The 14,494-nt window shown below is 44.4% G+C and overlaps 3 protein-coding genes across 3 annotated transcripts; 2 read left to right on the plus strand and 1 right to left on the minus strand.

The window, feature by feature from the left end:
• Nucleotides 1-5,962: 5,962 nt before the first annotated feature.
• CCR75_008749 (uncharacterized protein) lies at nucleotides 5,963-10,202 on the plus strand. The gene is made up of 8 exons (XM_067966799.1): nucleotides 5,963-6,161; nucleotides 6,232-6,679; nucleotides 6,740-6,914; nucleotides 6,978-7,147; nucleotides 7,206-7,626; nucleotides 7,713-7,739; nucleotides 7,810-7,938; nucleotides 8,001-10,202. Exons 5-8 carry the CDS (start codon nucleotides 7,525-7,527, stop codon nucleotides 8,484-8,486), a joined length of 744 nt encoding a protein of 247 aa, XP_067822275.1. The 5' UTR covers nucleotides 5,963-6,161; nucleotides 6,232-6,679; nucleotides 6,740-6,914; nucleotides 6,978-7,147; nucleotides 7,206-7,524; the 3' UTR covers nucleotides 8,487-10,202.
• Nucleotides 8,590-9,978, minus strand: CCR75_008750 (uncharacterized protein; the record flags this gene model as incomplete). Its single annotated transcript, XM_067966800.1, has 1 exon — nucleotides 8,590-9,978. The coding sequence occupies one exon, from the start codon at nucleotides 9,976-9,978 to the stop codon at nucleotides 8,590-8,592; it is 1,389 nt and encodes a 462-aa protein (XP_067822750.1).
• A 269-nt stretch (nucleotides 10,203-10,471) lies between the features above and the next one.
• Nucleotides 10,472-11,868, plus strand: CCR75_008748 (uncharacterized protein). Its single transcript, XM_067966798.1, has 4 exons — nucleotides 10,472-10,716; nucleotides 10,874-10,919; nucleotides 11,035-11,415; nucleotides 11,476-11,868. The coding sequence occupies exons 1-4, from the start codon at nucleotides 10,691-10,693 to the stop codon at nucleotides 11,593-11,595; spliced, it is 573 nt and encodes a 190-aa protein (XP_067822274.1). The 5' UTR covers nucleotides 10,472-10,690; the 3' UTR covers nucleotides 11,596-11,868.
• Nucleotides 11,869-14,494: the final 2,626 nt, after the last annotated feature.

The raw sequence follows: 14,494 nt of genomic DNA on the forward strand, positions 1-14,494 counted from the left end.
CATCCATTACTGTGGGTCCAATAGCGAACACATTAAGGGATTAGCTCGGAGATACTGGACTAGTAAAATAGAACGATGACAAGAAGTCATGCATCCAATGGTCCTGCCTAGAGCAAAGAGTCTGTTTTAGTTGATAGCGAGCTGGTAGGAAGGTAAACTTCGCGAGTACCGGCACAGAGCCTAGAGCCTAGTGCGGTTGGAAGTGGTTCGTTAGCTGAGAAAGCTATGACACCTACTTCCAGGTCAAAGGTCATGGTGACTCGGAAAACGAGTACTTAACAAAGAAAGACGATCAAAGGCACGTCAAAACGAGTGGCTTTTGGATTTGTCCCGGTCGAACAGGACGGGCCTTGAAACAAGATGTTTGGGGCAATCGAAGACAAGATGAAGAGACTTTCTCAGTTGGAATGCTTCAGCACGTCTTGGGATCTGCCAAAGAGATAGTAAACCTCCCGGCGATGTTGTGAGACCTGCTCCTGTCCGAACTTAAGGAAGCAAGGTCCACGAGATAGTCGCACCAGCTCCAGAAGAGAACTTGGTGGACTTTTGCTTATCGTCTACAATAGAAGAGAGCGTCTTGGAGACCAACAAAAGAAACGATTTACTGCTCAAGGGTGGGATACCTTGAAAGACAGCACGTTTTTTTTAAATCTTGTGGAAACACCTTGACGTGTTTCCAGAAGAAGTGCCCAGCCCCTACCGGCCGACAGGACTGAGGACGAGCTGAGCGAACTAGAGTCGCACAAGCGTCATTTAGACGCTGTGTTGAATTGGATACTCTGGGTGACGCCCAATTATTCATCAACTTGCTAAGTGCATCATAGGGGTCCCCAAATCCCTGCGCTGAGCTGCATCGTTGGTAGACATGGTGTACGAGCATACCCCGATGAGGTGAAGCCTACGAAACATCTAGTCGCACGTCACGGAGGATCTGCGCCAATTCTAGGGCTCGCTAATTACTTGCATAAGTACATCAACAGTTATGCAGAGCGGACTAAGCCCTAGTCTGACCTCCTTAAAAAGAATGAAGAATAGTTTGGTCGAAAGAACAAGTAGGTGCGTTCACATAGTGAATCGATCTCTTGATGAGGCACCAACGTTGGTTTTTATCGACATGGATAAGTCCTTCAGCGTCGTTCGCGATGCAAGCAATTTTGAAATTTGCAGCGCACGAATGCAGAAGGATGACGACAGCGTTGACAGTGTGATCTCTTACCAGTCCCCGCTTTTGAAAGCTCGAGCTGAATTAGATATTGGGTGCGTGACTAGGAGAAATTTGCAATTAAGTAATGCCTTGTTATGTTAGGATTCGAGTGCACCAATTCCGCACCGAACCATTTGTGGTTTAGAAGAATTATGCATTTCAATGCCGACGGCAATAAATTACCGCCCCTCTCGCCTGTGATGGCTAGAAGGCTTACATTATTCTGTGGATTTAATACTAAAGTTGAATTCAAACCGGGTAAATCTAATCTATTGGCTTGATGCCTTCGAGCTCTTATAAATGTAGATATACTTAATTCGTGACGGAAAACTCCTGCTAGATACAAAACATAATGTTTTTTTTTTGCCTCTACGCTTTCTTTCAGTGTTTTACAAACACCAGGATTATTAGCTGGGCCCTTGAAAGCGTAAAAGTTAAAGTTTTGATTGTCAGCATAAACGATGAAGAAATGAAATGAGTCTAGTGACGAGAAATGGTTTTTATGTCACGTACAGGTGAGCCTAAAACTGTTTAGATCGCGCTGCATGAAAATGGCGCGCGTGGGTCCTTGTAGCTACCGCCCACTTCTAAACTATTCACTCTGCGATTACACTCGGTAATGTTTTGAATTGTTATTACGATAAATCATTATTTTGGGAGATTAATACCTGTAGACAAAATTCCATTTTTAGAGGTGTGTCCGTAGCAGTCAGTGGAAGGGATACCAGAAGTCTTTCGACTCTTTGGAACCGATCGATACTCTACGTATTGACGTGCTCGGCTCTTTGACTGCTTATGAAAAGGAGCACCAGCTGAGACCTCTCCGCTAGTCTCAAATAAACTAGCAGGAGTAGCGCGGTGAGAAGAAATAGGTGGTACAGTACGGCCCATAATTTCTTTCACACGCAAGCGGGCGAAATTAATTTGTTGCGACCGCTGCTTCACCGCATCGTAATGCGGTTGGAAGCTGCGCGTGAATTCCGCCTCGTATTGGTCGGGCGTTTTATTTGAGCGCAACAAGGCCGGAATCGGGGAAATACGTCCAAGTGATTTCCCCTAAGCCTCCCATGAATTAAAGACATAATAATTATATGCGTCTAGAATAGCGCGTTCTAGGAGCGACGATTTTGGCCTGTTGATACGAAACCTTTGAAATGGAGGGGGCATAAGTGATATGCCACTCGTCAATAGCCACGTTTGATACGATTGGCTTGTGACACCGACTGAGCACGCTCACGTGTCGTCGGCGGAGCCTTACATTCAGGCTCCTGTACGTCACAACGATTATGATTAATGGTCTGAACGTAAGACGTTGTGGTTTTACCTAACGGAGAAGCAGCTGCGCCTTTATGGACAGCGCTCTCATTTATTGTCGCTACACTAGCCAGCCCAAACGACAAGACAGCATTAGAAAACTTTGTTGTCTCCATGTTAGGAGCAATGAGTGAAGTTTGGATAGACAATAAAGCGCCCTCATCCTTTCTAACTAGCTCGCTGTCCTCATCGCTACTATGAGGTGATCGCAGCGGTGTCGACTCATGGTAGTTAACAATAAGCGTTGAATCTACATCCTCAGTGTGAAAGTGGGACGGATTATTCAGTCCAGTTAACGCTGCAGCAGCAGTAGCTATCGGCGTTGTAACTGTAGCACTGACCGACGGCGGTGTGTCTACGCGGCGCGTGCGCTTCGTGCGTGTTAAGGGCGTGTCTTTGCAGACGACTCACCAGCTTGGCCCCATTTACGTGGCATTTTTGGCGCTGTGTATGTGAACACAAGTCGCTTGAGTGACTGAGAGAACTAAAGCGGTGCGTTAAACAGCTCACTGTTCCTCGCTGTTCCTCGCTGCTCTTTGACAAATTTTCAAAATTGGTCCTTAGGGGGGGGGCTGGTGTAATGGGCTTAGTTGCCCTATGGTCTACAATCCCCGTTAAGTACACAAAGTGTACTTAACGCGATGGTCAATTACTTAAGTGAAGTAATTAGATCCACGACGTGGCTGTGGTTCACATTGTGACCCACCCTAGTGTATGTGATACACATAGGTGCATTCAAATTGGAAGGGTTGACGCCTAGCGTCATCCATGATACGAGGTATTCAGAATAACATGCTCGAAATACATATCAGTGTCTATCAACAGAGATGGCATTTTATGATTGGTTGGAATTGTTCTTATATTCAACACGATAATATATAAATCAATCTGAAAACAACTCTCTACTTCACAAGTGGCACGCGCACGTGGGGCCTGGTTACCGCTCCCGTGACGTCACCTTAACTGAGGCTTCTAGTTTTGGGTGAGGTCGCTTAGGCGCCCGTGAGAGAAGACGGTCAAACCGCTTCCTCGCTGTGCTAGGGTGTGTGCTTAAGTAGAGCGTGGCCGCAATAAACCTGCCCGCCTACAACAGGGGTAGCAGGTGACTTGTACCAGTCACCTCCAGTTGGAATAGGAGGTGACTTCTTCCCCGCAGTAGACGCTCATGCGTCTACTAGAACATTTGCATTACTAGAAGCTGCATTGGTACGTGCAGCTGCCAGCTTTGCGGCCTCACGGGTGACGCGCACGGTTCGTAACCATGCGCAAACGAATTATGCAATAAAATTGTAGTTTTAAATAAGAGACCAGTAATGAAAAATTACAGGGAAAGACACATTAGTATTTCTATGTCACTCCACATCAGTCAGTATTGTGACTGCTGGTTTACAGGGAGGGGTGATGTAACGGGGTGTCCCGTTACATAAATATTATTCCTATAAGAGGAAAGTATTCAAAAAATACAAATTTATTATCTTTATTTAATAATTTGACTTAATAGTTCCAATATTACCGTGCGGTGCCCAAGTAGGCGCCATACATAGTTAGTTATTAATATTGTCAAGTCAGTAGTAGATAGAAGATCGTTACGTAGGAACTTAATATATTAATACAGTGTTACTTTTTTCCCTAAATATTCGAAAGCCTTAGAACTAACCTCTGGAAGTTAAGACTACTTAGCTTCCTGTCGTTTTCCTTTGCACGTCGTGTACGTGAAGTAGTCGAGGCGCCCCACCTTCACTGTAATAAATGGAGGTTGAATAGTACTGCTATCAGTACGTACTAGCAAAGGGTGCCTGTAGAAGAGCTACCTCGCTCCTAAAGAAGGAGGAAGACTTTCAGACTCAAAGAGTCACTTAGTTCTATTGAACTAATGGGTTTAACAACTCAGGGAGTCGTACAAGCTATTAAAGGGATTTAGGGGTTCGTAGAACCAAGGCAACCAGTGCCCAAGAGGATATACCTTAGAAAGGCTTCTATCTCTTCCAGATCAATGCGCAAGCCTTAGAAAGGCACTTAACGCTTTAATATCAAAAGGAGAACTGCACTTATTTAATAATTATTCAAATCTAAAACCTTACCCTAGCTAATTTAAAATAGATTTTGGCCGCCAAATTTATATCTGGCGGCGACCACATTTGTTACCAATAATAAATGGGATTTAAGTAACTAATTATTATAAAAATTAGATAAAAGGTATTTTACCCATAAAGTAAATGTACCACAACAACGGTTCTCCAACCGATGTGTGCCCCCCTTACAGTGATAATTAAATTTTGAATGTCAGCATAAACGAAAAGGACTAAGAGACTCAATATTGTTATTACAATAAATTACTTTTTTTTGGAGATTTATACGGTGTATTCACAGAAAATTCCATTTATCTAAGGGAAATGTTAACGGCACCCCACTTTGGTCAACTGCACCACACTATTGAACAAATATAATTAAATGATGTCTTCACACTATCTCGTCAATCTGATCACGAGCAATACAATCTTCGCAAAAGCCATCACCCTAGATGTTGTGGCGCTCGGTATACCAGTCCTCGAAGCTGATGGCGAAGCACTCACCAAGATACAGACTCTTGCATTTCATCAAAGTTACCAATTACTCCCAAGACGTAAGGGCGTGCTTCAGAAAAAATTCTTGATTTATATTGTGGCAAGCTGTGGGTTTTTTTAGCCGAAAGGCCCTCATTACATTGAAGTGAAAGTTGAGCTGAAGAGCCAAGGACTTTGCGCTTAGTATATCCGCCATCCTGCTATGGGCTTTCGTCCGAAGTTTGTTTCGTTTCAAGGTGCGGAATTACCTTATCGAAGGGACAAAAGCTTAGATTCGATTAAGCGCCATTACTTGCGACGGCGGGTGACGAAATGCACAAGAAGCCGTTTCAGCTTTCTTTCTTTCTAATTGTGCATACCTGCCATTTCCAGCTGCTTTAATGTTTAACAAACTCTCGATAAACTCTCGATAATAGGTCAAACGTCAAAGATTGAAGCGCCGAATTAGCCATGGATAGCTTCTGTTTGTTGCAAATTGCTGCGAGGAGCGCCGAGCATTCTTATTATTATGTAGCTTACAAGCTTCTGTCCGTAACAATCACATTCAAGCATAAAGTTCTTCAAATTAACGATTTGCAACTGCACCCAAGTCACAACGTTTGTTAAAGACACAAGAACACGCCGTCGCGCGATAATGCTCCCGACTCTCTAGGATGTCAAACAAAATTTGCATTAATTTTTAGAAATCGCTGATAGACACATCGTTGAGGGAGACTGCTGACTATATATGGCCACAACTTATACAGTATACGCGTGGTAACGCTAGTGCTTATTAAAACCAGTCTCGTGGCCGAGACATATAAATAGCACTAATGTGAAGAAAATTTTGCAGTTATCTTAGATGAATTTAGAAGATTACTGACATAAGTAGTACTAAAGCCGACATGGAAATATTTATCAGGTTTCACGAGATCCGCAACAATAGGCAATGTCCGAGCAAGACGACAGCCGCAAGCGAAAGCGCCAGCGTCGCAAAAACCGCAAGAACAAGCAGCAGCTACCGCAACGGGGCTACTATGCTGACCCTCTTTCACCTATTTCATCCACACCAATGAAGCATCAACTTGCTAAGACGGCAGGTACACTATCACCACAAGGGCAACGCTTTCCATCTGTCTCGATATTCATCATCGCCTGATTATTTCGCAGAATACAGCGTTTGCAAGACAAAAAACGCACCTTCATCCACTTCGTACAACGCAAGCGGGCGTCAAGTCGCAACGGAGAAAAAGTTGTTATCGCCACGAATATTGCTGAAGGTGTCCGACCAGGACGAGAGCAGGAAGAGGGCAAGAAAACCGCGCAGTCTCAGCTATGACTCTACTTCATCGTCCAATAGCATACTCGAGGAGAAATCAAAAGTAGATGTGGATACCAGCACTGACAAAAATGCAAAAGACGAATTATTTTCACCGGCACTGAAGCCTCCGAAGTCCTCGCGCTCGTCTAGCGCTTCACCCACTAAATCGGTAGCTGCGCAGTCTGACGAAATAGTGGAACAAGCGGCCAAAGAAGAAGATAATTTATCTTATTGCTGTGTGGATGTAGAGGATGAGGAAGGCAAAGTCGTGACATATTCGGAGCAGGAGTTTAACCCGTACGACAGCTTTCATTAAGCCATTTTACTCCAGAATTGCAATGCTAACATGTATTGTAGATTCTTCTTTATGAAAACTTTACCGAAGTACGAGGATATTGTTGATAGGAAACGACCTATCTCACTGCCAGTGAGATCACGCCATTCACCCAAAATATGTTTGGTGTTGGATTTGGACGAGACTCTGGTGCACTGTAGCGTGGACGAAGTGAAAGACGCACACACCAAATTTCCGGTACTTTGCTTTTGCGGCACGTGGAGTTGGCTGACTCATAACCATGTCTCGGCTGCTAAGTAGGTTACATTTAATGGCGTAGAGTACATTGTCAACGTGAAGAAGCGCCCGCACATGGAGTACTTTTTGAAGCGCGTGTCCAAGCTTTTTGAAATCGTTGTATTTACCGCATCTCATAAAGCGTACGCTGAGAAACTTATGAACTTGCTAGATCCGCACAGCAATCTTATCAAGTACGTGCGCCATATCGTTTATTCTAACGTACTGACGAATATGCTGGCTTTGCAACAGTTACCGACTCTACCGAGATGACTGCCTCGACGTCTTTGGAAATTACCTTAAGGATTTGAATGTTCTCGGGCGCGATCTATCAAAAGTTGTGCTAGTGGACAACTCACCGCATGCATTCGGCTACCAAGTAAATAATGGAATTCCTATTGAGACGTGGTACAATGACGAAGCGGACGCTGAGCTGCTAAATCTGCTGCCATTTCTTGAGAGCCTTGTTGATGTCGATGATGTACGGCCAATCGTGGAGAGACAGTTTCAAATACAAAAGCTCATTGACGCCACACCCGAGGACACTTTTTAAACTTCGCCATAATATGGAATGACAAAACATGACTGGCCAAAAAACGTAATTATTCTCATATTATGCCATTTTCTAAATTACATGGCAACGTATAAATTTGGCGAGCCGCCGTTCTTATCTGTGCGCCACCTTTGGCGTCTACAATTCTCCATGACATGATATACTTACTTCATATATCGTGCTTTTGACTATCTCTGTTTTTTTAGGCTCCCAGACCTGCGCAGTTCATCCAGGTAAGCTTATAGTCCGATCCATTTAATGTTACTACACTTTGAAATTTGTCATGTGTCTACCTGGCGACAGGAAGTAAAGCTATGGGGAGACACGAAGGAAAGGCGCAAATATGAAGACTTGGCAGATTTATTTGCAATCCTCAAGACCACGGAGCATCTTGAAGCTGCTTATGTCCGCGATGCCGTTACACCCGACGAGGTTGATAAATTGTTTGTAAAACGATGATGCGCTCCCTTTATTCAGAATAAATTGTCTCGTAGTATACTGAAGCATGCACAAAGCTCATTTCGCAGTTTAAGACGGCGGAGACGGCATTGCGGCTCGGCGGCTTTATTGAAAGCGTGGAAAATTTTATCGCCGAGTACCAGCTTGACTGCCCACGAGCGTTGGAGCGCCTCGTGCGCATCGGCGTACCCGCTACAGTGGTACACAACACAACAAATCGAAAGACAGACTCGGTTAATGTGGCACAAACCGTGCAGAATTTCATCACGCTCATGGATGTGCTAAAACTCAATATTCGAGCTGTGGACGAAATTCAGCCATTGCTCAGCGAGATGATGAGCTCTTTGACGATGGTACGTGGGCTTCCCGCTGACTTTTCGAAGCGTGACAAGATCGAGGATTGGCTGCGTACTATGAATGCTATGGGTGCTTCCGACGAACTTGACGAAGTACAGGCGCGTCAACTTAGCTTCGACCTTGAACGTGCGTACTCCTCATTTATGGCTTTTCTTAACAAATAGTAGAATTTGCGATAAAGTATTTTTCAAATTGAGTTATTCCGTAAACATTATTTTTAAAAGAAATATATAGCGACAAGAATTAAAAAAACTACTGGCGTTGCACTCAAAGCACCTTGCAACGAGTCATGGCAGTGTCAAGCTCCGACTGCATCACATTTAGTTCGTCTAACATCGAGCGTAGATCAGCGACGCCAACTTGCTCAGATTGCGATATAGTAAAAGGTTGTCGAGGATTGAGCATGCTGTTCACAGTAGAATGATCCGACTTCATAGAGCCAGGAGAAGGCTGCAGCTTGAGCGCCTGTGGTAATTGTATCGAAGACAACGGCGGAAATTCGATTGGTGACAACGGCAAGACTTCAGGAAAATAATTCGGCTTCACTTCCGCTTTTTTTCCCAAATCATGCTTCAAATCCTGCTTTTTCGATTTCTTTACCGATTCCTTTCTTAAATTTATGCAAAGCACCACCTTGCGAGTGAAAATCACCTCTTGCTCCATTACTGGTTCACCAGTAACGACTTCCATCAAAGTCTTTATCTTAGGAAAAATAGTCAGCGGCAGTTCCACTTCACTAGATAAAGCAGATGAGACCTTATCTACTGGCTCTAGGTCTGACGCAAGCTCTTCTTCAGGCAACATCGCTGAAATCATAGCGTTTGGCTTCGCATCAAAATCCGATGCGTCAGCATTGACCTTCTTGACGGCACCTTTTAGTATGGCCGATTCAGCCTCTTTAAGCACCATTTGATGTTTCTTCTGCTTCATAAACCGTTGGACTTGAGTACCTTTAATCTCAAGCGCCTTAAGCACAAATTGTGGCTCTAGCTCCTTTGGTTGCACCTGACAATGCTGCTGCACTTGAAAATTTAGCGGCAATAGCGATCGGTTTTGGTGTACGTTTGCAGGCTCTAAATTCGCTTCATTATTGTCAGCAAACAACTCCTGGGCTTCCATCATATCAGGCAAATTTATTGCGGTGAACTGCACATTATTTAAAGAATCACCCTTAGAATGCGTTGGCTTTCTCTTCTGTGCCACGGTCGTAGCCGAAATCAGCGCTGGAGTCGTCACGTTTTGGGGCGTCGGTTTTGCTGGCACCACTACGATTTGATTATTTTGAGACTGCTGGTATTTCTTGCTTTGATCAGTTGACAGCGTCCGTGAGCAATCAAGTACGCTGCGTCGCAGCGCCATCAGCTGGTGTATGGCCTGATTATGTCCCAAAATGTGCTTGGCACGTCTGGGCTCACTGCAATGCAACAGCACAAGACCCAGCACCGCTAATATTGCGACACAAAGGACTAATGCTCCACCTAGAAGGAATCCGCCGAGCGCCAACGCTGTCATAAGCTGCAGCATGCCCACAGGTGTCAGAAGACTGCCCATGTGGAAGGTCGGTGATTCGCAGTACACATCGCCCGTAAGTGCATACGGGTCTTTTAAATGCTGCTTATTGCGCCGTTGTGCCTTGGAACTCGCCCGTTGTCGCATCACTGAGAAAGAGAATTATATTGCCGGTACTACTTAGCGAATCAATTTCTGTCCAAGCTGGGCTTGGTACTAGCAATGAGAAATCCTCGATTCAATTACGTTAAAGTTGGATGCTACTTACCAGTAAGAAAGTGGTTGCAAAGTCCCTTTCGAGGACTTTACTGCCGAATTCTGTGCCTTTCGACTTAATTCTCTTTCTGAGCGCAAGTGGCAGCAACACCATATTGCGTCAGTTGTATTAGCCACGAAAAGGTGGCCTGTTTCTGATGGTCCCCCACCCTCTACAACAATTCAGATATAGATTAACTGTTCTTTCTACGCGTCTCTATCACTTTATCAAATATGTCAGGTCGATCGACAATTCAAGCTTTTTATAACCACCAGTGACGAGAAGGCTGATGTTGTCTTGTTTATTTACGCCTCACACAAACCAATTTTCGTCCGATCGCCAGTCGTCTGTCGAGCAAGAATAGCCTTGAATCTAGCTCCGTCCGAAGCTCTATATTAGAGGAAGTACAGTAGTTGTGTCGCCCTCGGGCGCATTGCAATTACAAATGGTTGCAAGTGTTAAAAAAGTGCATGGAACTGAGTTTCTCTGATACCTATTGACTAAACAGATCTAATTATTCATTCGCGAATAAATGCGAAATTTGAACGCTCCTTATTAAATAAGGATTTCAAACCTCATATTATTGAAGAGCGGCTGAAGCTCATGCACTGTGCTGACAACCAAACGCGGTGCGTTTCGCGCTATTTACCCAAGAAAGCGTCCACTGAGCCGCATTATGCGTTTTAAAAAAATCGACTTCTTGTGGCGATAGGCGCTTGACTTCATGCGTGTTTTGATGCTGACTGTTCGTGTTTTATTTTCTGCTGATGCTTCCGTTTTTCAAAGAACGGAATCGTACAAAGTGCTTAATTTCGTTGCAAAAGACAAATTGGTACGAGTACTGGAGTGCGTGCTTGACAAGATGGCGGTCAGTGTGCGCTGGCAATCGCAAACAGAATTCGTTGCTTATATTTGCTTATATATGCGCGCTCTTTTATATCGAGCAGGAGGCCAGCTCATTTACTATGGAAGAAAATATACAAATGGGGGAAGTATTCGCAATGTCGAATACGCAGATTGGTGCGATTTTTGAGGTGGCTAAAGAGGTTTTCCTCGACGCCGCCACTTTCGACTATGTAGACCGTACCGTTTTGTCTTCACGGGGTGTGGATGATCACGTCGCATTTGCTCTGGAAAAAATGTGGAAATATAGAGATCTTTCTTTGAGGAAGCAAATTGCTTTAGCTCACAAGGTCAAGTTTCCGGTGTTGATGCTGCGGAAGTCCGATTGGCGTTTGCACCTGGAGATGGGGAGCAGCAATTGCAAAGGACTTTCGCAGACGAAGGCTATTTTCCAGCTTGACTTAGTAGACACGCGCACAGATGAGGTAATTCGATATTATTCAAATTGAAATTAGCTATATATCACTTCGCTTTTAATGTTTTAGGCTGAAAAGCTGGACATCGAGTTATCCCACGCGGAGCTGCGCTCTCTGTTTACGCAGCTCAACGCCATTCAGCAAGAAGAGCTGGACGTGGCTTTAATATCGTCAAGAGCGGATAATTAATGTTGTAATTATCAGGCTACTTTTCTCAATTTGTTGAAAGCAATGCGTCATTACATTGCATCCTGCATCAGGTGCTGCAATAGCTTCTGTGCCAGATGTTATTTTGCTTGAAAAAGTCCGATTGCATAGTTACAGGGAAGGCAGTCCCTAAAAATCTTAACATGTTACACGAATCGTACAGGACACCTATATTTGAATTTTATAAAGGGAATTGCTGCGGACACACCCAATTTAAGACCACTAAAAGCAGAATTTTGTCTACAGGTATAAATCTCCCAAAAAAGGATTTTAGGGAACGGTTTTGACACAGAGACACACACCCCTTTTGGTACAGCCCCCCCCCCCCCCGTCTGTTTGTTTCTATTAGATAAAGCATGAGATTAAAACTAATCAGTTTCGTGATTCCGCTGTATCGCAAAATTGAAAAAAAAATCCTTTAGATCCCTTTTAGACTTTGGGTACACCCCCCGCTAAATTACATTTGGGAGCTGATGTAAACACACCATCTACCTCTGTATTTGTAAGAGTTGTAACGTGCTAAAGTTGCCCTAATGTTACACATTCCCCGTTAAGTACACTTTGTGTACTTAAGGGGATGGTCAACTACTTAAATAAAGTAATTAAACCCACCACTCGGGTGTGGTTCACATTTGTGACCAACCCTTGTGTATGTGATGCACATAGGTGCATTAACATTAGGAGGCATGACGCCTAGAGTCATCCGTTACGCGAGGTATCTAGAAACATACGCTCGCAATATATATTAGTGTTATCTACAGCGATGACATTTTTGATTGGTAAAATTAGGTACTTATATTTAGTGTGTTGAGTAAAGTCGCTAAGGCGCCCACCACAACTACCTCACTGTAACGGGGCACTACTGACCTGTACTGCTTCAGTACAAGTTCACTCCGCACTGCTTCAGTGCGAGTGGTACCTCACGTCCTTCACGTACACAAGTACGTGCAGAGGAAGACTCTCTTTACAACACTTGCTACAAAGAGGGTTAAAAAAGTAAATTGTATGTAATATAAATAAGTTCTTCTGTTTTTATCTATTTTCTACTAACTTAGTTATATACTAATACAAAGCATGTAATAAAGTCTTATTTGTCTCTCTCTTTGCGCGCGTCCAGTGCTGACTGGACCGCGGAGCAAGTCGATATAATGGCGTATATCTACCAATGGATAAGCTTTTAGAGTATTATTATCCAAAGTAATATTCTCCAAATATTATCTACCTTTTAGATAATACATTAATTAACAACTTTTAAGTGTTAATTTCATGAAACGATACACCTCGTTACATCACCCCTCCCTTAAACGACAATACTCTGACTATCATTGGATAGAGTGGTCACTATAAGACCACTTAATTAAAAGGATGTTGGTTGGTCAGAACCATCATTTTAATTCTAACACATGGTTAACAAGTCCATGCGGTATGCGAATAGTGCGGCGCCTTCGGCTGCGGTTCATGCAGCCACGGGCGACGCATTATTGTCTCAGACGTTACGTGTGCCGTAGTGTCATCTTTTCCCGCAACTCTAAATGTTTCAGGTGCACTAGGTGAGACACCACGTTAATGCGACCCCTCTTTGGAGGTCGATTACGAATGCGAGTCGGACGAAATGGCCGACGGGGGGAACAGAACAGTCGCCTGATCATCGTCAGGCGGATGACTATAAGTCTTCGAATGAGGGGGCTCATTCCGGTAGACGTGCTGGTAGCATGCGCTACAGCATGTTCGGTTCAGACGATGAGGATGATTCCTCATCTCCAGCGCCGTCTCCCGTGCCGTCACCCGCACACATTTCTGTGCGTGGTGATGACGACGGCGTAAGCCATCGTAATAAAAGTTCTTGTGGTACCCCTGCTTCAGTGGGTACCACTCAGGGGATGGTAGACATTAAAAATTCTCGTCCTTCCCCTGAGAAGAAGCCGTGGCTTTTGCCCGAGCAGCTAAATAATAGCTTGTCTGGAGAGACTACTCCTCACAATTATTATCCCTTATTTATTGCGATAAAGCTACATGGCCTTGATCCCAGCGCGAAGAACTTTCGCGCTGAGGAAGATTTTTATCTCGATGTTTTTTTAAGCATCGATGGTATAGTGGCTACAACAAGCGAGAAAAAGTCTCGCTGATGCAAGCCTGGAGCGCGTTAATTCGCAATGTCAAAGACATTGGACGCAAAAAGCCTGGCTTCAAAGACTTAACGCGATTCACGTTAAGCTGAGAAACGAGCTCCAACCGGTCCAAGGTTTATATTGCATCAGTTATAACGTGAGGAAGGACTTTCATGCCTCACGTGGGGTGATCCCTGTTCGTGTTGTGTTGACAGCACGAAACGAGTTAAAGCGGATGTCTTTTCCCTTTCTTCACCCTGGCAAGGGGTCGCAGCTCTATCTAGATGCGCGATGCGGTTGACGTTTTGCAATCAGTTTACATGCGCCAGGGGCGCGTGTTTTCCGATGGATCAGAAGATCCATCGGATGGGTCTTCTGATCCATCGGATGGGTCTCGTCATACTGACGGAAGAGGCCTTCAACGTCAACAACCAGCTGGGAACGAGGCTCCCAGCTGTCATGTGAAGGTGAATGAACGCGCCAGCGAACAAGATAACTCGTTCGCTGCCCCTTCACATCACGGTGGTTTTGAATACGTTCCACAAGGAAATGTTGACCGCCGTGGGAATCCACTAATGGTTGTGGTTAACCATGTGTCGAATCTAGAGTCGAAGATCGACAAACTCGATCACTTCCGCTATAATTTGGAGGAGGAGCTTGATCGCGATCGCGGTAAGCGTCGCTCGTTGGAGCAGACGGTGCAGGCTCACTATATCGAACGGTGTTTTAACCGTTCGAAGCGTGCGTACTCCATGTTGGAGTACTAATTGAAT

Source organism: Bremia lactucae, linkage group LG1 (genome assembly GCF_004359215.1).
Source record: "Bremia lactucae strain SF5 linkage group LG1, whole genome shotgun sequence".
NCBI lineage: Eukaryota > Oomycota > Peronosporomycetes > Peronosporales > Peronosporaceae > Bremia > Bremia lactucae.

Excerpts from the sequence above, each read along its gene's own strand:
- CCR75_008749 (XM_067966799.1), top strand. The coding sequence starts at position 7,525 with ATGACAAAACATGACTGGCCAAAAAACGTAATTATTCTCATATTATGC. Across the intron at positions 7,740-7,809 it reads GACCTGCGCAGTTCATCCAG|GAAGTAAAGCTATGGGGAGA; the intron begins GTAAGCTTATAG and ends ACCTGGCGACAG. Across the intron at positions 7,939-8,000 it reads ATGCCGTTACACCCGACGAG|TATACTGAAGCATGCACAAA; the intron begins GTTGATAAATTG and ends ATTGTCTCGTAG.
- CCR75_008748 (XM_067966798.1), top strand. The coding sequence starts at position 10,691 with ATGCACTGTGCTGACAACCAAACGCG. Across the intron at positions 10,920-11,034 it reads TCGTTGCAAAAGACAAATTG|GAGGCCAGCTCATTTACTAT; the intron begins GTACGAGTACTG and ends TATATCGAGCAG. Across the intron at positions 11,416-11,475 it reads TAGACACGCGCACAGATGAG|GCTGAAAAGCTGGACATCGA; the intron begins GTAATTCGATAT and ends TTAATGTTTTAG.